This window comes from Panicum virgatum, chromosome 5K (assembly GCF_016808335.1).
Source record: "Panicum virgatum strain AP13 chromosome 5K, P.virgatum_v5, whole genome shotgun sequence".
NCBI classification, from domain to species: domain Eukaryota; kingdom Viridiplantae; phylum Streptophyta; class Magnoliopsida; order Poales; family Poaceae; genus Panicum; species Panicum virgatum.
This window is the reverse complement of record NC_053140.1, coordinates 52656391-52681344: the sequence shown is the minus strand read 5'-3', so window position 1 is coordinate 52681344 and position 24954 is coordinate 52656391. Positions and strand designations below refer to the sequence as shown.

Genomic DNA, 24954 nt, shown 5'->3' with positions numbered 1-24954 from the left:
GGTAAGTGGTTGCAAGTACCGCCTCACCCCAGCTGTAGGGCGGTACGTCCTCGTCCCCATCCGCAATCTCCCGTGCATACGGAAGGAGAATCCTATCGACCGAGTTGCCATGAGTGTTGTTGAACATGATGTAACCAAACAACCAAAGTAGGTACGCCTCCAGCGATCTGGTCACACTGTACTCGTCGGCATCCGCAGCCAACAAGGCAGGCTGCATAAACAATTAAGATTAATTGTTTCAACTGGCAATGGAACATGTGAATTGTAACAATTAAATTTATATATGCAATGAATATGTACTGTAAACTGTATGAACCAGGTCTTCGAAGGACCTGCTGCTCGCGGGTGCGGGTTGATCGGACCTGCTTCGTCCACGCGGTCAACCAGGGCAAAACGGGCCTCCAGCTCATCCTTCCACGAGGCCGCCACCACACGCGGACCTACAGCCTCCCCGACGATAGGGAGGCCGAGGAGGTAGGCCACGTCCTGCAGTGTAGGAGTCATCTCCCCACACGGGAGGTGGAACGTGTGTGTCTCCGGCCTCCATCTGTCAACGAGCGCCGTCAGGAGGGATCGGTCGAGCTGAATAGGCCCAACCTCAACAAGACGGCTCAGAGTCAGTAGGCCGGCCTCACGTAACCTGCAAAAAAACAAAAAATGTCGAAACAAAGGAATACCGGCGAATACAAAAGTGATAAACAATAATATTTCATTACATACCGGTCACACCAATCGTGGTGTATAGAGATCGCCTCGCCGGGTGGACGAGGACGTAGCACCTCTAGGGCTCGGTGCTCAACAGCTGCAAAGTAAGACCTGTGGCTCGAGTCGATCACTGGGTCTTGCAAGGAGTCCATCTCCATACCTGCATTCAAAAATATATGAGAACACATAGGTAAATATATATTTCATACAAACTGGACACATAAATACAATAATACTTCATTACATACCTGCCATATTTCATTACTACATATTACAAATAATGAAATACAATTGTGGATCATGACACCGAATGCCTTCCACGAGCAATTCTCGCCGATGCTCGTCTGAACGTAGGAGGTGCTCCATCTCTGGGATTTCCGGAAGGACCGACGTCAGCAGCATCGTGAAGTGCATTCTGAGGACACTTCTTGTAGTTGTGACTCAATGATCCACATTGGCTGCAACGCTTTTGTGCCTTGCTTGCTTCCGACTCGTCCATACCATTCCGAATACGACGTGTCTGACGGCGGCCTTTGCCTTTCTTAGTGGCTGGATCAGGAATAAACATCTTATTCTCATTATCCTGGGTGAAAGGCCCCACAATTCCAATCCCGTATACCTCATGTCCTCATGTGGATACAGCTGCTTCCTTGCTGAAGTACGGTGAAATAAATAGTCCTGGCTGTAACGCAGACTCTGCACATGCCGCAATGAGATGGGAGCATGACATATGCAATAACTTAGGCTTCATGCAGGAGCAGAATGCTTTGCCATCAACTGTAATCAAACTCTCCTGTACCACTCTATCTCTACAGATACCACGACCACTTCTATCCTTACATAGAACCTCAAATCTATGCTCCATTGTACCTGTGGATATGACGCGGTGCAGTTTTGCCTTTTCAATCTTCTCTTGCATATATTGTGTCACTCTTTTGCAAAACTGAATTTAGGGGTTGCTGATGTTTATGCTTGCAGCCGTGTAACGCTCTCTGAAATACTTCATGCACCCATACATGATGAACTCAACAATTCCCACAAGTGGAAAGGCATGACAAGAACGCATAACCATATTGAAACACTCTGCATGATTCGTTATCTGAATACCATACCGTATTCCGTTGGTATCATAAAGGAATGACCATTTCTCCTTAGGTGCACCTCGAATCCAGTGTGAAAATGGTTTCTCAATTGAATCCCTAGCCTCTGCAGCCTGACTCGTGCCTGCTCCTGATGCCCTTACCTTCACTAGCTCTGCAGTCAACTGATCAAGCATCTGCTATAATGCATTGAATTTTCTCTGTTGATTTTGGGTGCACAACCTCTTAAACAGGTTCTTAAGATCCTTGTTCTTGAAGTGTTCATAGAAGTTTGCACCCATATGCCTAATGCACCACCTGTTTTGGACATCAGGCCATAATGGAGGCGTTGTCGCAGTTCCACGTTGCAATTTCAGTATTGATTGCAGGATACCTGCATGCATATCACTAATAAGGCACACATCTGGACGTGCAGCAACAACATGATTCTTCACTCGTTCAAGGAACCAATACCAACTGTCTATGTTCTCATTCTCAACAAATGCAAATGCGAGCGGAACAATTTGGTTGTTGCAATCTACACCGATTGCGGTGAGTATCTGACCTTTATACCTTCCAGTCAAAAATGTGCCATCAATGCAGATCACCGGAAGACAAAACTGAAATGCTCTAACAGAAGCACCTATGCAAAAGAAGGCTCGTTGCATAATTCTTTGTCCCCTAGTCACGGCTGGTAAAAGGTATGTGTCATAAAAGCTTCCAGGATTTCTAGCAGCAAACTGAGATAACATACGAGGTAGGTTATCATATGATGCCTCGTATGTGCCGAACCGCATCTCGAACACCTTTTGTTTAGCCCGCCATGCCTTCAAATAACTGATGGTGTACTGGTAAGTCTGCTCAATGTGTCGAATAATCATTTTTGGCTCATAATTTAGGTTGTCCATAATAAACCCATACATTTGCTTTGCAACAAAGTCGCATGATATATTGCGATGCGAGGGAATAACTTCTGACAGCAAACAAGTGTGCTCTGTGACAATGGAACATTTCCAGTTTGACTTCCATTTTCCCTTGAATGCATGTACTCGCCATGGACATCCAGCATTCACACACTTCACCACATATTCTTTACTGCCAGACTTCACGACTCTGAATTCTCGTTTCAATGAGATTGCCCATAGTCTCACAGCATCTTTACGGCTTCAATGTTTGGATATGTTGCATCTTGCACTACCTCATTCCCTCTGTACTCCCACTCCTGATTTCGTACATCTTCTGCGATATGACTGCCAAAACCATGCTCTTTCCACTCTTTTGGCAATGAGTACTGCTCGTCATCAGATGAGTCCTCATATTCTTCCATCTCTATTGCGGTTTGGTCTTCTGCCTCCATCTCGTCCACAATGCTATGTATCCTCTCTCCCTCATCAGCAAGGCCCTGTGGTCCCATGTTTTGGTTCTCTGTCTCTTCTGACTCATCTTGCTCAACATAATTGGTCTCTCTTCGAATACTCGGAGTTCCTTGATCTGCACAATGTTGGATTTCATTTTGTGTCTTCTCCCGGATTTGAACAAGAATGGCCAGAGGCCACTCACGCTCTAGAGCTGCTTGCATGTACTTCTGCCAGTCATCAGTGCTGTGTATCATCATTAATTCCCATAATTCACTTTCTACCTCCCAATTAACAAGAGACTGGACAGTGATCACATGTGTCAACGGATCAACATGGAACCCACGCTGCAGCCACTTACATATGGAACCAAAACTCTTTTCCAGAGGTTTATCTATGCCGCTAGATGTGCGCTTAAAGGCAGAAAGATCTACTCCATTTGGCCCATACATAACATTGTATTCACCATAAAATACTTGAAACTGCATTTGCTCGACATATCTGTATATCACATAATACTTATCGAGTTATACTCTTTACTTCACTACCTTATTCAATAATCCGTAAAAACTAAGTATGGAATTCAACTACAACGTATAAGTATTCATAACTACGTGATGACTCTCGAATTCTATACTACATATGCCAAATTCTATTCTAAATCATAATTAATTTATAAACATGTCTCTAATAGCACTGCAATTGTAATAATAAATGCGTAGAACTAATTTTCTAAACTAATTTACTACTACGTAACTACAAACTAAAGTATCATTGAACTCCTACTTAAATGGATCTACTATAGCACTAATTAAATTAAATTACTCATATTTAAATACGTAGTACTTAAATATAACAATATTTAAACTAAATGTACTAACCTGCAGATCACAAGTGCTGAATCCGGCAGGGCTTCGCCGCTTTCCTTCTCCTCACTCCTCTCTTTTTTTTCTGGATTTTTGGTGGAATTTTCGGGCTCAAATGAGGAGGGAAGGGGAGGGCTGGGGCTTTTATAAGGGGGGAGACCCCGGTCGCCCGCGGGGGGGGGGGGGGGTGCGACAGGCCCCCCTGTCGCCCGGGGGGGCGACAGGCCCCCTGCCGCGACTGTGGGCCGGGCCCAGCGGCGGTCGCCCGTGGGCCGGGCGACAGGCCCCTGTCGCCCCCCCAACGGGCGACAGGGCATGTTTTTTTTCTTTTCTCCAGGGACTTCGTTGCAAATTTGAAAAAAAAAATTACACATTGGGCCTGTCGCCTTATGGGAGGGCGACCGGGGTATATTTTTGAAATATTTCAAAACGGACATATATTTTTGAAATTTTATTTTTTTAAAATATAAAAAAGAAAAAACCGCCTGTGAAAAATAGTCTGTTAGGCCTAATGTAGCTGTATTCTGAAACAGACAGGCATGAGGGCCCAGGAATCCACTAGGCCTAAAGTTGTTCTGTTGGATGGAATTTACTGGGCCTAAACTCGCACGCACCCATCATCCATCATCATCTCTGGCCCAATACATGGCCGGCCTGCTCATCGCTTATGCTGTGTTTTTGTTCATGCGATTTCTCAAGTCCTTCAACAAATAGTGTGATACTTCACTTTTTTCGCAATAGTAACTAAGCCGTATTTCATTAAAAAGAAAATAGTTTACAGACAATTCTTGATGCGGCTAAACAGAGTTTGACCAACATAAAATCACAAAAGACTAAAAATAGAGAGAAAAAACTAAAAAACACAAAGAAACACACAACGACCACAACAGACACCCAGCAGCAGAAGTAAGACGGTGGAGAACACCTCCAACCCTAACCGAAGCCAACCAAACGCCAACCAACAACTGGACCTGCTAAAAGAAACTACACCATCAAAGGTGTGAAGGTCAGCAACACAAACAAGATGGCAAGCATCCACCCTACCAACCAACAGCTACGGCAAAGCATCCGCCCAAAATAGAAATCAACCAACAACGACGGCGACAAAGCATCCGCCAGAGCAGCACAGTGGCAAAGCATCCGCCCACCAACGACCAACGCGACCAGGACGATGTAGAGGAAACTAAGTGAAGGTAGGCGCAGAAATGGATCCTTCCCGAGAAGAGCAAACAACCACCACCGGCAAGAGCTTCCAAGGCAACGCCTCCAAAGAGGGAGCGATGCAAAAGACGCCTTCATCGTCCGACCAATATGGTTTAGGTTTTCACTTGGAAAGCTCAGCGAAAAGAAGGGCATCGTTCAAATCTTAGGAGTTAACCGAGTGATTAGAACATGATGACACACCATACCATTCCTGATCTTTGTCTGCAGACCTCCCAGTGTACACTGGACACGGATGAAAGCAAGAACTGTAACAGGATTAAGATCTGCACTGCGCAAATACTACACGTAAACACGCACAGGAGGTGCAAAACACCACGTCTCCAATCTCCGCATGGCGCGGTTATTGGGTTCCTATCTGTGCATCTTTCGGCGTCCGGCACGCATCGCCATCCTCGGCTGGGCTAATAGCAGAGAGGTCTCCTCCGACCTGCCCGCCTTTCGCAGCTCCGATCCGAACTTCCACCGGAATCTGGGCCCCAGGCGGTGTGCGTCTCTCCTCTCCAGGACCAGGACGGCAGGTATAGTTGTCCAACGGGCCGAGCCCGGGCCGACCCGGCACGGGTCCGATCCGGCCCGGCACAATCTGGCCCGGCACGATTAGCCCGGATAACTAATCGTGCCGGGCCGGCCCGGCCCACGTGCCCAGCTCTGTGCACGAGCACGACACGGGGGCCTGTTTGGCGTGCCGGCCCGGCCCGATATGCCAGGCGGGCTTCGTGCTGCACCAGGCTGCCACTCCCTCAACTCAGAATGATTTCAAGATTTCAAATCTAAGATTCAAATTCACAAAAGATCACAAAACAGAAGCACATTTCATGATAACAAATTTATTGGGCTGTTTTGGGTGCTGCCTCGTTAAAAACCTTTGTAGGTAAAACCCCACACCTCGTGAGGACAAAACCCTACAAAGAAAAAGAGTACAGCCAGCTCTAAATGTTCAAATGTTCATCACAAGTTCAAGTCCACAGTCCACACTACATAGTTATACAGATTCAACATCTAGATATAAGTTTTCAAATGATTCTTCAAGTTCTTCATCCTCTATGAGATGCTGAAGTCTTGCATCGGCTTGCTCCCAGTCCTTGATCAGAGCCAACATCTCCACGACCTCAGGGTCCAGACGGCGTCGTCGCTCCTCGATAATCCTGCCAGTCATACTAAATGCAGATTCTGATGATATTGTTGAAACAGGAACAGTCATTACATCTCTAGCTAGAATTGAAAGAACAAGATATGATAGTTTATGCTCATGCCACCAGTTCAAGATATTGAAATCATCATCATACTGGTTAACAGTATCACTGTCCAGGTAGGCAGACAATTCAGAACCAGATGATAGAGAAGCACCAGAAGTTGCAGCTTGCAACAGAGCACTAGCAGAGGTTCTTCTATGCAAGGAGGAAGTAGAACCAGAACCAAGACTAGTAACAGAACCAAGAGTAGTACCAGACAAACTAGAACCAGAAGAAGAAGACTCACCACCAAAGATTCTTCCCCAAGCAGTTTTTCTCTTACCTGTAGGGCCTGGTTGGGCAGCTCTTTGCAACCTTACACCACCAAACTTCTCATCATACTTAGCAAAAATAACAGACAACTCAGCCCTTACCTCAGTCAAGTAGCATGAGTAATCATTACCATTAAGCTGAGATAGAAGTCTAAGAACATTGGGAAACCTTTCAGCTTAGCCCTAGGGTCTAGTATAAATGCAAAGGAGTAGAGCATGGGTACGTCACACCAGTATTGCAAGAACTTATCTTTCATAGGAACCACAACTGATCTTAAGTCTCTATCATTTTCATAATTATTTAGATGGCTAGTTATCTCAAGAACATGATGCAATATTAATGGAGATGTGGGGTAATAAACACCAGACATAACAACAGTGGAATCATAGAACTGTTCAAGGAATTCAAAAAAATTTTCAGCAACATACCAGTGCTGGTCTGTCAGGAGTGGCTGACCATCAACCAAAGGATGCTGAGTAGTGATAAAAACAGAGAATGTGGCCTTATGGGGCAGGAGATGTTTTAACATAAGATAGGTAGAATTCCATCTCACATCCATATCCAAGCCAAACTTGCGAGGTCTTTCACCAACAGCAATGCAATATGACTTATATGCAGCAATGCGCTGGTTAGATGAGTTTAGAAATGATATATCAGATCTAAATGCACCAAGCATTGGCTTAAACACTTCAAGACCAGCCTTAACAATAAGATTTATGATATGACAAGCACATCTTTGATGCAGGAACAAGCTACCAACATAACCAGACAAAACAGGATTAAGTTGATTAATAGCCCTAGTGTTAGCAACAGCATTGTCCAGTGTAACAGCAAAGATTTTATCAGTTAACCCATAATCAGCAATAACAGAAGTAATACGCTCAGCAATATTCTCAGCATTGTGAGACACATCAATCAACCTGAGACCTAAGATCCTTTTCTCTAGTTGCCAATCAGCATTCACAAAATGAGCAACCACACTAAGGTAATCCTCCTTAGCATTGCCAGACCAGATATCAGAAGTAAGAGCAACAGAGGATACACACTTCAAGCACTCAACAAGCTGAGCACGACGTTCAGTGAAGTACTTGGCAAAATCTCTAGTGGTTGTTTGCCTAGACACCTTAGCAAATTTAGGATTATGAGCAGTAGTAATGTACTCTTCAAAAGCATCAGGCTCACCAATGCAAATAGGCAGGTCAAGACGAGCAATTAACCTACACAACTCAGTACGAGCTACTTCTGGTTTGTACTCCCAAAGGTGCACAGAGCCATCAGGATTAAACTTAAGTTGAGTTTGAGTCATGGCATTACGAGATTTCAAAACAGGGCATATAGGAATGTGCCGCTTCAAGTGACCAGTACCATGGGTTGATTTACCAGTGAGGTTTTTCTTGCAATGCTTGCATCTAGCACCAGTTCGACGTTCCTTACCATCAATTACCTCATAGATCTCATCAAAGTCTTTCCAGACCTTGGAGGTGGACGCCCTCCTCTTCCTGGTCGAGCCAGACTCAGTGGCAGCGGCGGTGCTCGCGCTGCCAGTGCCAGATCCAGCGGCCGTCCCCTGAGGAAGGCCTTCTGGATCCAGGTCGATGGCAGCATTGCTCCCAAACAACTCAACGGCATCCGCAGACAGGTCATCCTCATCATCTCCGCGAAAGCCCATCGACCACAACTCATTGTTGTAGGAGTCATCGGCGGCCATCGCCGGTCTTCGGTCCCTCACGGCCTGCACAAGGAGGAGAGACTGTGAGGGGGATTCGTGAGGAAGAATGAGAAGAAAGGCGAGTTCTGACTTACCTTTTGCCGGAGCACCGAAGACCGAAGTTGCCGTCGACGCCCTCACCGGAGTTGCAGGCCACACAGACTCACAAAGAGGGGAGAGGAGGATTCGTGAGGAAGAAGTAGAAGAAAGGAGAGGGGAGGAGGTGAGGGCCTGAGGGGAGCGGCGGATCTGACCGAGCAGAGTCGGAGGAGGTCCACTGGAGCGGCGGATCTGTCCGAGGAGAGGCGGAGGAGGTCGGAGAGCAGCGGATCTACGCGGGAGAGGTGGGGTGCAGGTCGGGGTGGAGCGGATCTGGCGAGGAGCGGGGGAGGCGGAGAGGAGGAGGAGACGAGGCGGCGGCCAGGCGGGCGGGGAATGGAGGGGCCTAGGGTTACCGGCGATCCGCGCGACACGAGGGGGTCGGAGCGCGACAGATCTACGCCGGAGCGGTGGGGTGGACGGTGGAGGTCGGGGACTCGGGGTGGAGCGGATCTGGCGAGGAGCGGGGGAGGTGGAGCGCGGAGGAGACGAGGCGGAGCCACGGAGGAGCCAGGGCGGAGAATGGAGGGGGGCTAGGGTTACCAACGCCCGCGGCCGCCCCCTCCCCCTTATGTGGCCGGCCGGCTCGGGCTGGCGGGCTTCGTGGGGTTCGTGCTCACGGGCCGGCCCACGTGCCGAGTCGGGCCGGACGCTAACCGTGCCGTGCCGGGCCGGCCCACGTGCCTGCGGCGCGGCCCAGGCACGGCACGACGCCCGTGCCGGGCCAGCCCGGGTCCGTTTACCTCCGTGCCGGGCCGGGCCGTGTACCGGGCCCAATTCTCGTGCTTCGGGCCGGCCCACGGCCCACGGCCCACGGGCCTGATGGAAAACTATAACGGCAGGGTCCCCGGACGAGGCGACGACGACGGGAATGTCCTCTCGTGCCAGCCCACATGCAAAAGCCAACAAAATTGTTGCCGCCCAAGCGTGAGATCCTCCGTGCCCGTGTTTACCGCCGGAGCGGAAGACGACGCGCGCGGAGCTGTCAGTGTTGCTTTTGGCTTCGACAGCCTGACGTGCCCAAAAATAGCTCTCGAGTCGAGTGGAGCAAGACGTAAGGGCCGTCGACGAAGATACTAGCACAATCACACAAGGGACAAGATTTCACCTTCAGAAAATCGGGTATATTGCAGTGTAATAATAACCAAAAAAGAATTTTCTGGTGATCCTTTTATTTTTCTTTCTCGGTATACACATTTTAATATTTACATCTCCGTCCCTCTTTACATGATTCATTCATGGCTTTTGGTTGGATTGGCGACAACCAAAGAGAATCGAGAGGGATTTCATGTGATGCGCCCAAAGAGCTACAACTACAGAGAAGGAGAAAAAAAAAATCTCAATAGGCTCGACCAGCAGGGTGGTGGAGGTGGAGCAGGCAGATCAATAATCGAATTATCAGCTTCCAGTGATAATCCGCAATCCCCAAGACGAGGGGCAAAAATCTGTCTAGATTGAACAAGCAAAATCGGAATCTACGAGGACCAGCTCCTGAGGAGCGACGGCCTCGCAAACATCTGGTCGAGCGCCACCACCATGGCCATGGCGAGCGACACGTCGACGCCCGGCTGCACCACCAGCCGGAACACGTCCGTGCCGACGGCCTCCTTGGGCTGCACCTCGGCGACGACCCGGCGCTCGCCGTCGTACACCACGCAGCGCCGCCGCGCGTAGGAACCCTCCACCTCGAAGGGCGCCCCGCCGCCGGCGCCTGATCCCGCGGCGCCGTGCGCCACTCGTGCCATGGACTTGCCGCCGCCGCGCTTGACGGCGTACACGGGGCGCCGCGCCTCCTCGCCCGCGAAGATGAGCCACTGCTCGCCGGACAGGCTCAGGCGCTTGCGGCGCACGGTGAAGGCCGGCCGGCCGGCGGGGTCCATGAGCACGACCTCGGCCTCGGCGTCGTCGTAGCTGTCGACGCGGTAGGCGAGGTCGCCCTTGGCGTCGAACACCGTGAACCCCCTGCAGTTGAACAGCAGCGACTTGCGCCACACCGTCAGCGTCGTCGGCTCCTCCTCGCCCGCCGCCGGCGGCCCCGCCGCGGCTTTCTCAGCAGCCGGCGACGGCAGCACGTTGGGGTGGACCCTCGCCATCGCGCGCTGGCTAGCTAGCTACTGGCTGCTAGCTCGGCCGATCAACCGTCGCTCCGATCCGGCGCAGATCAAGGCTGAGGATCCGCTGCTGGAACTGGCCCTCAGGTCAGGTGGTTGCTGAGCTGCGGTCAGGCTTAGTTAGCTAGGCAGCAGCTAGGTCTTGGTGGCTAATGAGGCTGGTAGAAGGTGGGAGAGATGCTGCTGTATATATACAGAGGCAGGCGGCGAGCAAGCAAAGGCATGTTGCCCCTGGCGTGCGTGGGGCAGGGTGACGACATGGGATGCCGGTGAAGCTCGACTCCTCATAACGGCCTCACCGAATTATGGCCTCGCGTCGCTTTAGCCAAAGCAGCCCGGCCGGTGCGCGCATGATTCGCGTACCCTGCCGCGCGCGGATCCCATGATCCCGGTAGGGCACACGAGCCACTGTGTGCAGCTTAAAACGACGCGACATGATAAGAATTCTAAATTTCTGTGGACGCGAGCACACCAATTGGGAACAGTTCGACCGATCCGAACGAAATTCGATCTAGCCGGTGCGAAACGTTTCCTGCGTGCTACATGTGCGGTGGATTAATTGCGCCGATGAGGAGTTGTTTTTTTTTTGTTTTGGTTTGCAGTTTATCTTGGGAGATAATGCATGCGATTACGCGCCGAACGTCGACGCGTTACCGGCTCGATTTGGACGTTAATCATTCATCGGTAAGCTTGGCAGATTGCGGTTGCGCCGTAGTAGAAAATTTTAAGAAATCGATTGGACTGGATAGCTCCGGAGTTGGGATTGGGGACACGCGGCGGCTGGCCAGGCTTTGGGCGGGTAGAAGTTGGCTAGTGCAACTGCAGAGAGGCTTTGGAGGCTTGGAGCGAGGCGGCTGGCTGATGGAGACGCTCTCATTTTAGTTAATTTTCTCCTTGACCGACTGATGAATGGCTGATGAGGAGTTGGAGCTATAATGCAACTTCCTAGCCCTACGCTGCTCCTACGCGATCTAAGTGAATGGTGGGCTGGATTCTATCGCGGAGATGCTTCGATAAGGATTATCATTGTAGTAAGATTCAATTTTACACACGTTGCTTAATTAATTCCCAACGGATTAGAGCGCGGTGAGTACAAATTAATCTGGGAAATGGATAAGCGCAGTGTAATTAGGGGTGGTAATGGGCAATGGCCCTAGTGGCCACTTCACAGACCAAAAAGACTCTTAATTTTTTTAGCTCAAAATTGTACTCCCCCATTCCAAAATGTAGGTCGTTTTGATTTTTTTAGATCATATATTTTGCTATGTATCTACATATATATTATATCTAGATGTTTGGCAAACATTATGAATTTAGAAAAGCTAAAACGACCTACATTTTGAAACGGAGGGAATATAAGATTAGAGTCCAATTCTTTTTAGAGCCAGCCCTTAGATTTTCTAGGCCAAAATTTAGAATCGTCCTTGCTATCCAATTATGATAGATCCAGCATAGAAGTTGATCGGGCGCCGATTTCTATATGTGGTATGGGCGTATGGCTATGGACGAGGACCGGATACCGAACAATATTGCATTTGGTTTCGGCTGCACTCGAAACGTCGCTGACCATCTGCAGCCGGCCTACGTGGGAGCAGGTCAGTTTGTTAATTTAGTTTTACCATTCTTTTAGTCCGTCCTGATTAGTTTCTTCATGTCTTGATTCGAGGGGAACTAATAAATTAACGAAGTTTTCAACTAGGTTCAATTCGGAGCCACCTGCTGCTCCTACTCTATTGGCTGGTTGCGTCCGTGCTAAGCTAGTTCGTTCAGGCTGCCTTGTCTTCGTACCAATTATTAGATACTCTTGTCATTAGGCTAGATGGACGTGTAAACAAATGCTAAAGCTTACGTGATCAAAACATGTTCAGCGCAACTAAGCAACACATGGAGTTGGGGGATTGGAGCAGGAGCCAGGGCTGTTATTTGGTTTATATAAATAAAAACTCAGAAAATCACTGTTTTCAGTCAACAAGACCGCGTCCAGAGACAAGATTTCCGCAGTATATTGTTCTGCCAGTATTCTAGGATATCTTCCTCTACACCTGGCTCTGGAGGCGGCTCATCAACATGTGGTATGGAGCTGTGGATTGACCCAAATAATGCTAAGTTTTCTTATTCACTAGTACGTACTACTGTAAGGATCGGGTGCTCTAGTCTAAGAGGGGGAGGGGGTGAATTAGGCACTTTAAAAAATTTAGACCTATGGCTCCAACTAGTTTGCACAAAACTTAAACTAAAACAATCTATCTAGATGTGCAACTATGATTGTTCTAGTGTGAAACCCCTATTCCAAAAGATTTTAGCAACCTATAGCCTTTCCTATCAAGAAACCACTCTATGAAAGTAAAGGCACACAAATTGCTAGTATGGAATGCGGAAGCTTAAAGAGCGGGTAGAAGAAAGCAAACTCTTGACGCGGTTGTTTATCCCGTGGTTCGGTTAGCCACAAAGGCACACCAACATCCACGTTGTTGTAGCACTCACTAAGATTATTGCTACTCGGCTACCAAGTCTCTTCCGTGATCACAATCACGGTCACCTTGGCCCCGGGTTCCACTAAGGAGCTTCTCCACAAAGGATGGGGGTCTCCACGTCCCCCGCACAAAGTGTCGTCGGCGCTCCACACCAAGTCGGAGGGTCGATGACGTTGCCGGCGAGTTTCACAGCTCCAAGGGCCCGGCGCACCAAGCTCTTCTTTTGGTTCACTAAAGAACCACAGCACAAAGGCTTAAGGCCTTGCAATCTCACTCACTAAGAGCTAATCTAGCACTCACACTTTACAAGGCAAGTGCGAAAGGCTAAGGATATGATCAATGGGATCTTGTATGGCTTGGAGATGATCTTGGGTGTGTGTGACTTCTAGCAACTCCAGCAAACTTCAAATGGCCGGGGGATGCCATATATATAGGCCTCCAAGTCGTGGAGCCGTTGCTCCAACGGTCAGCAGAAATCTGCGTACCATCGAATGGACCGATGCCTCTGCCTGGGGTAGCGTCGGTTCATCCGGTCACTCTCAGATCCGAAGTAGCCATTGAGCTTTCTGACGCACTGTTTGCTGACGTCATTACACCGGTGCTTTGCTCCGATGCATCACCGGTTCAACCGGTGCTGAAAGATCTTCTTCTGGGCGCTTGACATCGTCACTGGAACATAGTATGCCCAATGCACCGATGCCTGTCGTGATGCCGTCGGTTCAACCGGTGCCTCACATGATCTTTACTTGAGCTTCAGAGACGCTCAGACTTGCATCAAACACCAGGGCGTCGGATCTTCCGACAACCATCGGATGCACCGATGCTTAGGCATCGGTTCTTCCGGTGCTTCTGATTTCTGTAGAACTCGTCCAATTCAGCATTTCTTTGAGTTCTTTCTTCGTGTTTTGTGTTGCATGGCCTTTCTACTTCATCCCTGGGATCTAGAAATGTTCACTTAACAAAAGTATTAATCCCATTGATTGTGTTGTTAATCGATCACCAAAATCACTCGAAATGGCATAAATGATGCCATGTTTGTTACAGTCTCCCCTTTTTGGTGATTGATGACAACACAATCAAACCAAGCATAAATTTGCAAAAATTGACAAATTTAACCACTTGATACCACTTGAAATCAATTGAAAACCGCTTACGCTTGCTTGGATGTTTATCATCATCCAATGATGGCTCGGCCTCCCCCTAAAACCATGATCCCTCTTTGATCCTCCCCCTTTCTCGCTGCTTCTCCCTCGTGACTTGATTCACTTGACATTTCTCCCCCTTTGGGATATGCTTCTTCTCTTTGAGAAAATGCCTTGTTTTGATCCAAATTTCTCCCCCATTGGAATCAAATCACCTTAAAGGTCTTGCATCTAAAAAAAATCTTGCAAGATAATATAGCTCAAAAGAAGATTAGTAGCCTAGGGAGTTAATTCCATGACTCATGATCCAATGATATGATATCAATGAAGATACCAATTGAAAAAAATCATTGCGGTGGATCACAAAATCACGAAACTAGCATGATATGAGCTAAGCTCTCCACAAGTATGTGCACAAAATGATAATGTGAAAATCAAGTGCACAACTAGATGTTATAACTAGAAAGTTTAGATCATATCATGCACGGAGGTAGCTCTAAAAAGGATAAGAAGATGACAATTATACCAATTGAATGAGTTTAGAACCTTGCATACCTCCCGGGGGGGCATTGTTTACCTTGCATGTACCAAATTGAAAGTGATTTGCAATCAATTGAAAGTCTTTTAAACAAAGAGCACTTGGTACACCAAGGTTAAGCAAATGTATGAGCACATAGCCTATGAACTTAGATATGAGCATTTAAGTTCAATAAATCATGGCTCAATATGCATGAAAGCATAATTTATCTAATCAATCTTATAGAGTTGTTTGTTCACATTTGATCGTGAATAACATTCTCTTAGAGTGTTAACTTCACATGAGACTACAAAAGATAAACTAGCAAACATGTTAGTCTCAAAATCACAAGCCATAGGATGAACTCCCCCTAAATGTGTGCATTTAGTGTTTGAATCATCAAGCAAATATATACACATTGATTTTGACACAATTGGAAAGTTTACCCTATAGCTTGTGCTCATGGTACACATATGAAATACATACCTCATGAAGTCCATGTAACATGAAGGATAATATTGTGTAGCTTTCTACACACTTATCAAACCTTGTAGGTTGCTCATGGGTTAGAGTCATGGCACAAGCAACCCACCATATATAATACTAGGTGATGCAATGCAAACAACCTAGCAAGCGCAATGGAGCTACATGATGCTTGAATTTAAATCTAGCTACCATTATCTTAACATGGGGGACTTGGGCAACGTATGTCCAAGTTGTGAGCTTAGTTACTTTTGGCTTGAACCTTCACTTTAACTTGTGAGCTAAGCCTCCAAATCCCCCATAGCCTTCCTTGGCTTTAAGTCTCCTTTGGAACCCACACCATTTGAGGCCCCTTCATATTGGTTATGACATCCTTGGGAACCCAAATGGAGCGATTCCAAACCCTCTCTTGCTTCCCAACCTTGTGAGCAACCACCTTGCCATTGGTTTTCTTCTTGATCACATAGGAGGTGCTTTTGCTTTTGTTCCTCCGGTTGGGCTTGGTGCAGATGAGAGAACTTTTGATTGTAAGCTTCTTCTTGTTCTTTTCATCCGAAAGCTTCTTCCTTGGTTGAGGACACTTGTTGGACTTGTGGCCTTCTTTGTGGCACTTTGAGCAAGTCATGGTGGACCCCTTCTCAAGCTTCTTCACCATGTTTTCACGGTTATCTTGAGAAGGTTGGACATTGCTCTCTATGCCTTTGCCCTTCAATCTATACAAGTCCTTCATGAGTCTTTCCACTTCTTGCTTGAGCTCATCATTCTCCTTGGCAATGAGATTATCACATGATTCTACAACAACATTCTCATTGCATTTCTCATTGCAAGGATTAGAGCAAGAATCATCAATTAAATCAATGCAACAAGTTGAAGCATCTACCCTAGAGATAGGAATTGCACAAGGGATAGTTTGCTTTATTTCCAAAGAGTCATTAGTATCATTAATGCTCTCAAATTTTAATTTGAGTTCTTCATGCTCCTTACTAATCAATTTGAATTTGCACATTAAATCTTCAAAATTTGTAGCAAGAGAAGCATTTAGATCTTTGAGAGCACTAAGATTTTTAATTTATTTTGATTGCTTCTTAATGACTTTTTGGCGCTCATGAACAAGGTCGAGAAGTTCATCAATTGAAAGAGAGTCGGAGTCATCATCACTTACATCGCTATCCATACCTTTTGCCATGAAGCAAGTGTTGGATGATGATCCCATGCGGGTAGTGAATTTCTTGTTTGATTCATCACTTGAACTTGCACTTGATTCTTCACCACCGCTTACCCATTCACCAAATACGGCATATGATTCATGCTTGGGCGTCTTCTCCTTCTTTTGCTTGTTCTTCTTGAACTTCTTCTCAACCTTCATACGTTGATGGTGAGGCCCATCTTTGAGGAAGATCACATACCCCATGGAGTTGATTTTCTTCAAGCATTTGTTCATCTTCTTTACTTGCTTGTAAAGGTAGGAGTTCATTGTCTCTTGATCATCACTTGAGGAGCTTTGGCATGCCTCCTCTTCTTCCTCTTCACTTGAGCTACTTTTGATGGACATCTTCTTCAACTTTTTGACTTGCTTGCATGCAAGTGCACTATGTGTTGGTGAAGAAGGTGGCGCTCTTGGTTTGATATCATGACGTAGCTCATGGGCAATCACCTTGTTGAGGACTTGATTTGGTGTCATTGTGTTGATATCTTTCTCATATAGAATTGTGGTCACCAAATCATAGTCCGGCCTTCGGAGTGAGTGAAGGGTCTTGCGAATGAGTTCCAAATCTTTAATTTTCTTCACATTTAAAGAGTTAATCTCATTCACAAGAATATTCAACTGTGAGTACATAGTTTCGGCATTCTCATGATCAAGTTGCTTGAAGCTATTAAGTTTATCAATGAGAACATTTTATCTTTCATTTGCAAAATCTTTTGTGCCTTCATGGTTCTCACTAATAGTTTTCCATAAAACTTTAGCATTTTCGCAAGCAAACACACGGTTGAATACATTTTCACCAAGAGAGTTTAAAATAGCACACTTGGCTATAGCATCATATTGCTTCTCTTGTTGACTATTGCTCTTAGTTCCTTCACTAGTTACTCTCCAAACATTTAGGCCCTTAGCTTGGAGGTGTGATTGCATCAAAATCTTCCATCGTTGAAAGCATGTGCCATCGAAATGTGGAGGAGGTCCTAGAGAATCCATCCCTTCCCCTAAAAGGGTTAACTCACTAGACGGTGAAGCCTAACCAATCAAGTGAGTCGGTAAAACACAAATTGCCAATGGAATTGGATTTCTCTGTGATAGAAGTGAGTCCCGGCTCTGATACCACTTGTAAGGATCGGGTGCCCTAGTCTAAGAGGGGGAGGGGGTGAATTAGGCACTTTAAAAAACTTAGACCTATGGCTCCAACTAGTTTGCATAAAACATAAACTAAAACAAACTATCTAGATGTGCAACTATGTTTGTTCTAGTGTGAAACTCCTATCCCAAAAGAGTTTAGCAACCTATAGCCTTTCCTATAAAAAAACTACTCTATGAAAGTAAAGACACACAAATTGCTAGTATGGAATGTGGAAGCGTAAAGAGCGGGATAGAAGAAAGCAAACTCTTGACGCGGGTGTTTATCCCGTGGTTCAGTTAGCCACAAAGGCACACCTACATCCACGTTGTTGTAGCACTCACTAAGATTATTGCTACTCGGCCACCAAGTCTCTTCCGTGATCACAATCACGGTCACCTTGGCCCCGGGTTCCACTAAGGAGCTTCTCCACAAAGGATGGGGGTCTCCACGTCCCCCGCACAAAGTGTCGTCGCCGCTCCACACCAAGTTGGAGGGTCGATGACGTTGCCGGCGAGTTTCACAGCTCCAAGGGGCCGGCGCACCAAGCTCTTCTTTTGGTTCACTAAAGAACCACAGCACAAAGACTTAAGGCCTTGCAATCTCACTCACTAAGAGCTAATCTAGCACTCACACTTTACAAGGCAAGTGCGCAAGGCTAAGGATATGATCAATGAGATCTTGTATGGCTTGGAGATGATCTTGGGTGTGTGTGTAACTTCTAGCAACTCCAGCAAACTTCAAATGGCCGGGGGATGCCATATATATAGGCCTCCAAGTCGTGGAGCCGTTGCTCCAACGGTCAGCAGAAATCTGCGTACCATCGGATGAACCGATGCCTCTACCTGGGGTAGCGTCGGTTCATCCAGTCACTCTCAGATCCGAAGTAGCCGTTGAGCTTTCTGACGCACTGTTTGCTGACGTCATTACACCGGTGCTTTGCTCCGATGCATCACCGGTTCGACCGGTGCTGAAGGATCTTCTTCTGGGCGCTTGACATCGTCACTGGAATATAGTATGCTGTGACATCCCAAAATTTACCAAATCAAATCGTACGCTAAACCGCTTTTCAATCGTTGAGATCAATTCATTCAAAACTTTTCCTCCCGATCTCCCGATCCCTGAAAGACCCGACCCCAACATCCGAATCCACCACCCTGTTCACCCTCGACCCGCGCGTCGTGCCCGACCGCGCACGCGTGCACGGCGCCACGCGTGGCCGACCGGGCGCCGTGATTGTGGCACGAATCTCTCTCTCCCCCCCTCCTTTTCTTTTTTTCCCCATTTTCTTTTATTCCTCTCCTTTCCTCTCTCCTTCCTTCCTCCTCTACCGCGTGACTCGGCCGCGCCACCCCTCCCCGCCCCCAGCCTGCCCTGCTCCGCACGAGCACCGCGCTCCCGACCGCCCCTCCCGCGCGCGCCCCTCCCCCTCTCCTTCCTGCACGCGCTGCTGGGCAGCTCGCCACCGCGCGCGCCCCGGCCCCAGCTCGCCTGCCTCGCTGAGCGAGCGCCGCTATGCGCGCACGCGCGCACTGCGCCCCGGCACACCGAGCTGTGTGCGCGCCCAGGCCACGCCGCTCGCCCACGCATGCCGCAACACGCCCCGCTCGGCTGCTCCCCGTACGCGCGCACGCCCGTACCACGCGTGCTCCACGCGGCCGGGCCAGCCGCCGCGCCGCTCGCCGTTCGCGCCACCGCAAGGCCGCCGCCTCGCCGCTCACACCGTTTGACGACAAGCACAAGTGCCCAGCCACCCCCGCGTGCCACAGTGGCCGGCGCGCTGCTCGCCGCAGCTGAGTGGTCTTGTCACCACTGTGCGACGCGAATCGAGCTGCCAATCGCCATTAATGGCGCCCGCGGAGCTCGCCGGCTGAACACGCCGCGGCCACCGCACCCCACCTACCCGCACCACTCCACCGCCATACTCCCGCTATAAAAGGGGCTCGGCGTCGCCCCTGAACCCCGCATCCCCGGCTGCCACCGCCCATTGCCTCCTAGCACCACCACCCGCCATTGTCACCGCCTCGAACGCAGGCCACCGCGGAGTCCCCTCCCCGCAGCACCACAGCCCAAGCCGAGGTAGGCATTGGGGTCCCCGAGCTCCCCTCCTCTTTTTTTTCCCAGGACCGGGCCGTCGTCGTGCTCTGTGCCGCCGCCGCCGCACCGGCCAGGGTTAGCCACCACCCGCCGCCGCAGAACCGCCTCCTACGAGCGACCATTTCCCAAATCGAGGGGAGGGATCGATCTCCCACGACGCCCGCCTCCTTTTCCCTCTACTCCGGGCCGTCGCCGTGCTCCCAGGCCGTGAGCCCGCGAGCTCCGACGAGCGCCGCCCCTCCCCTATTTCCCAGCACGGGGGGGGGGGGAGGAAGAGGACAGGGAATTTAGCCCAAAGCCCCCTCCCCTCAAGTCTATTTACTAAAGAAACCCCCACCCTTGTAACAAAAGCCCTTCCTGTTTTCTTAAATTACAAACAAGCCCTCCAGCTTATAAACTTTATAATAAATAAACCCCTACACCTTCCTAGTAGGCCCAAATATTTCCAAAAAATTACAAATAGGCCCCTGCCTTCTCAAGATTTATTACAACTAGGTCCCTGATCCCTTATCTAGCCCCTGAACCTTTATAAAACCTATCATTTCATGCGCCAAAACAACTCCGACCAACCCGAAACTTTGCCACGCCTTTCCTATTATAGTGTTGGCCATGCCATTAAGAAATAGCCCGAAAATATTGCTCCCATATCCACATCTTTATTATTTCCGAATCGAGTTCAACGATATGTTCTGTGTGACTTAGGCCCCGGTTAAACCTCAGAGATAGGTCAATGGCCCCTTGGTGGATCCCGTGGTGGCTAGTCAGGTCTAGCTAAGGTGGGTAAGGGCTTTGTTGGGATCTGCACCGACAAAAAGGTGATCGTGTTGTGGTACCCCACTTGTGGGTAAAGTTGCACACCTCTGCAGAGTTGAAACCTATTCGATTAGTCTGTGCCCACGGTACTGGGCGAGTTACGGTGTGGTCTCACAACTAGTGTTTCATCTTGGAACGGATGGGTTGGCGTGAGTTGTTTTGGAAAAGTGTCTGGCAGTTGTGCTGTGTGCTACGGCGGATGAGGAGTCCGGTAGCAGTTTAAAACTTGGATCATGTGTGGATCAACCCTTCGTGTTACTCGGTACAAGAAAACTGGTTTTAGAAATACTTGTTTTCAAATGAACCCTTGCATAAAATATTGCTTTCCGCAAAAGTAAACCCTAAGCTTATCCTTGAATTACCCTGTGCATATTACTCTACTTATACCCCCTCCGTGGGTGTGGTTGGACTTGCTGAGTATGTTTGTACTCACCCCATTCTTTATTTTTATAGAAGAAGATCCAGACTTTGTACCCGACGACGTTGAGTAGGGGTACCGTCCTGCACCCAGCCTTGCCTGTGGATTAGGTTCACCCGCAGGAGCTACCGCATGGCGCAAGACTCTGATGACTTTCTTTTTATATTTAATATCATTGCGTGTGTGTGGATTGTAATCCTCGCGATAGTGGCGCTTCTCTGCTCACTACCGCGTAGAGTTGTACGGTAATGAACCATATGATGTAATAAATGTGTCATCAGCCTCCTGGGACTGATGTTTGTAACACATTTTAGTCTTCTCTTATGAGGGGACGCTTCAGGTGGTATCAGAGCCGTAGGTTGGCCGTAGGACGTGACCCTATGAGAGAAACCCTTTTTCTGGCCCTTTTTCACTAGGACTTTTCTTTCCTTAATCCTACTTTCACACAAACACTCACCACTGGTTCTTGTCCTGTTCCATATGGCTGACAATGGTTGGATTGACGGAATCTGCCACGCAGTGCTCGGCCTTCCCAAGTTACTGATAATCAGCCTGGAACACATTGGAGTTATGGACCCACCAGAGTTTATCTACCGGGAGTACGACTCCAAGGGCACTCTTCGGTGCGATCTGATGATCTTCGTGGGAAAGAGCACCCGCTACCCAGATGTGGACCCTTGGTTCATCTCCACCACATGTTTCCGCTTCCCGGACACCTATCGAAAAGCCGCCCGTAAAGCCCTGCAACGCCTACGCGTGATATACAGGCATCACCTTCAGCGGACTCCTATGGGATATTTCCCGCCGACTGAAGGAAGAGGGCGCACATGGATTGCCCGGATGAGAGGACTTGGAAGAGAAGAAGAAGACCTAGAAGACACAGTCTCTCACCTATCTATCTATCTCACCGGCCTAGATGAGCTCTACCGCGAACAAGCGGCACAACTGAAGCAACAAGTCCACAGAGCAGAGAAGGCAACCCAAGAACTGGATGAACAACGGACAAGAGCCGTACACGCCGAGTATTCCCTAGCCGCTCTCCAAGTCCAAATGCAAGAATGTGAAGCAGAACTGGAAGAACAACGGACAAGGACCGCACGCGCCGAGAATTCTCTAGCCGCTCTCCAAGCCCGAATGCAAGAATACGAGGCTCACAGAGGAATAGGTGGGTGGATAGAGGAAGAAAAAGAAGAAGAACCCATGGAAACCCATTGAGATGTAGGTACTCAGACCGAAGAAGAACCCGAAGAAACCCACTGGGATAAAGGTACTCAGACCGAGGATGACGTGATGGATCAGTATTTTCCACTGAAGAAGCGCCCTCTTAGGATCGAGGAAGAGTCCCCATGATAGGAGTAGCACCCCAAGCTAGAACATTTGCCCTAATAATCGTGTAACCATGAAGCTTGTACCCCACCATGTTGCAATAATAAATATCATCTACTCCCTTTGTGTACCCCAAATAATTGTGCAAGTTTATTCACCTTGTCATTGTTTTCAGATGGCTGAGGAAGGATGGACCCAGGGCGACTGCCAAGGTGCACCTGGCTTCCCCAGCCTCTTGATCAACGCCCTAGAAAGCCTTGGCGTTACGGAACGCCCAAGGTACTACATCAGAGAGTACGAGCACCATGGTACCCTACGCTGCAGGGTGATCCTGGTCATCGCCAGGAGTGATCGCTACCCCGACATCCAGCCGTGGCGAGTGACTGCTACGGGATTTAGGCACCAAGACACCTATCCCTTGGCCATCAGAAAGGCGCTCCGTTACCTATGCCGGATTTTCGAAGAACACCTAGCCCCCACGCCAATGAGGTTCTTTTCGCCGACCATCAGAACCCCAGTTTGGGAAGCACGCATGAGAAGTCTGGAACGGCGCCGCCATGAAGAAGATCCTCTGTACCAAGTGGCTACTTACCTAGCCGCCTTGGACCAGCTCTTTGATGAGCAAGCCAACATTCTGAGGGAGCAGATCCATCGAGCCGAGCAAGCAGAGCTCGTGGTGAGACTGCAACAGGTATGAGCAGCCCAGGCCGAGGCAAGAGCCGCAGCCGCGATCAGCAGTGAAGCAGTCGCTCAGGAGAGCCTCAGGCAAGCCCGAGACTGGCGTATGCAAGAATGGACCAGAAGTGGAACCCCGGTCCCGGCAATCGGGGAAGACCAAGTTCTACTCGGAACACCCGTCATAGGATGGGGACCACTCGTGGTAACCCCGCAAGCCCCACCCAAGAACCCCGAAGGATCTACCACCGCCGCCGCAAGAGTAGCCGCTGCGCAACCCCTGGAGAACGGGAACCTAGAAGATGGCGAGTCGTCTGTTCCCCTGGAAGCACGTTCCGCCCCAGAAGAAGGCTCGCCCCACGAGTAGAGTGTCCGATGCCATCCTAGTGTTGTACCCTTCCAGCCCTTTCGGTTTAAGTTGTATCCTGTACCCGGACGAGTAGTACGCGTCTTAGTCGTGTCCCTGTGTTGTACCCTGTCTGTTAGTAATAAAGTTATTTGTGCTTGTTGCTATGTGTGTGTGCTTGTTGTTTGTGTGCTTATCGGCAGAAGGTGGATTCTGCCTTTTCAAAAATACGATTTAAACAACTTAAACATCACTTAATCCCAATCTCACAAAAACTCTACCCAATTTACAGATGGCTTCCCGAAGCATTACGAGGGCCTCCTGCATCCGGAACCCTGCAGTCGCTGGCACGGGAGTGCAGCCGAATGGACAGAACCCTCCCCAGGATGAACATGAAGTGAGTCAGAACCGAGGGGAGAATCAAGGAGAAGTGCCACTGCCACCACCTCCACCCCTCAGAGACGTGGCACAAATAATCCACAATCAGACCCTCATCCTAGAAACACTGGCCAATGCCCTTGTCAACAGGCAGCCCCGAGAGCAAACCCTGAATGACAAGCTGACGGCTTTTCTGAGGACCAAGCCGCCCACCTTTGCTGGATCCAGCAACCCCTTAGATGCAGATGATTGGCTGCATGTGATCCAGAGGAAGCTCGAGCCGTTTGAATGCCAGGACCGAGACAAGGTTCTTCTAGCAGCCCACCAACTCACCGGGTCTGCCTTAGCCTGATGGGAGAATTACTGCACTGCTGCCAAAGATGCCTCCACCATCACTTGGAAGGAATTCGTGAAGGAGTTCCGCCGCTACCATATCCCCTCGGCCACCATGAAGCGCAAGGGGGATGAGTTCCGTGCACTTCAGCAAGGGAATATGTTGGTGGAAGAGTATACCCACCAGTTTATGGAGCTGGCTCGCTATGCACCAGAAGAAGCGAATGACGACGAGAAGAAGCAAGATATGTTCAAGAAGGGACTAAACCCAGAACTCAGGACCCTGCTCACCCCTCAGATCTATCCTGATTTCAACACTTTGATGAACAAGGCAATCCTCACAGAGAAGGCCAAAATTGATGAAAGGAAAGATAACAAGCGCAAGTTCCTGGAAAGCAAGTCTCGCCAGCAGGATCGTTCCCAGAAGCCCAGAAGCTTCACCTACAACGCACCAAGGTCCCAAGCCCCAATATAGTACAGAACCCAGTCTCAAGTGACAGGACCACGGGCCCCTAACACCCAGCCCAGAAGCCAGAACACCATGAGGGCCCCGCAGAGTAATGCAAGCCAGGTCACCACCAACAACAGCAATGTGAGGTCCTGCTTCAATTGCCGTGAGACGGGACATTTCATCGCCGACTGCTCCTATGCCAAGAACAAGCCAGCTACATCAGCCTTCTCCAATACAGTGAATGGACCAAGGCCAGTCCTGTCAGGTGCCAACCGAGTGCCCATCCGCAACAACAACAACGCCAACAACAACAGTCAGCAGATGAGGCAGCCCCAGCAGTCATTTGGACGAGCCCGCATCAACCACATCAACGCACAGGAGGCTCAAGGAGCTCAGGGCGTAGTACTCGGTGAGTACCTAGTCAGCTCAGCCCTTGCAACAGTGTTATTTGATTCTGGAGCATCACACCCATTCATATCCTCGAGTTTTGTGGAAAAGCACAAAATACCTACAGTACTA

General features: G+C 49.0%; 1 protein-coding gene across 1 annotated transcript; it reads right to left on the bottom strand.

The window, feature by feature from the left end:
• Positions 1-9653: 9653 nt before the first annotated feature.
• Positions 9654-11043, bottom strand: LOC120708470 (protein LURP-one-related 8-like). The gene has a single exon (XM_039993742.1). It carries the CDS (start codon positions 10632-10634, stop codon positions 10017-10019), a length of 618 nt encoding a protein of 205 aa, XP_039849676.1. The 5' UTR covers positions 10635-11043; the 3' UTR covers positions 9654-10016.
• Positions 11044-24954: the final 13911 nt, after the last annotated feature.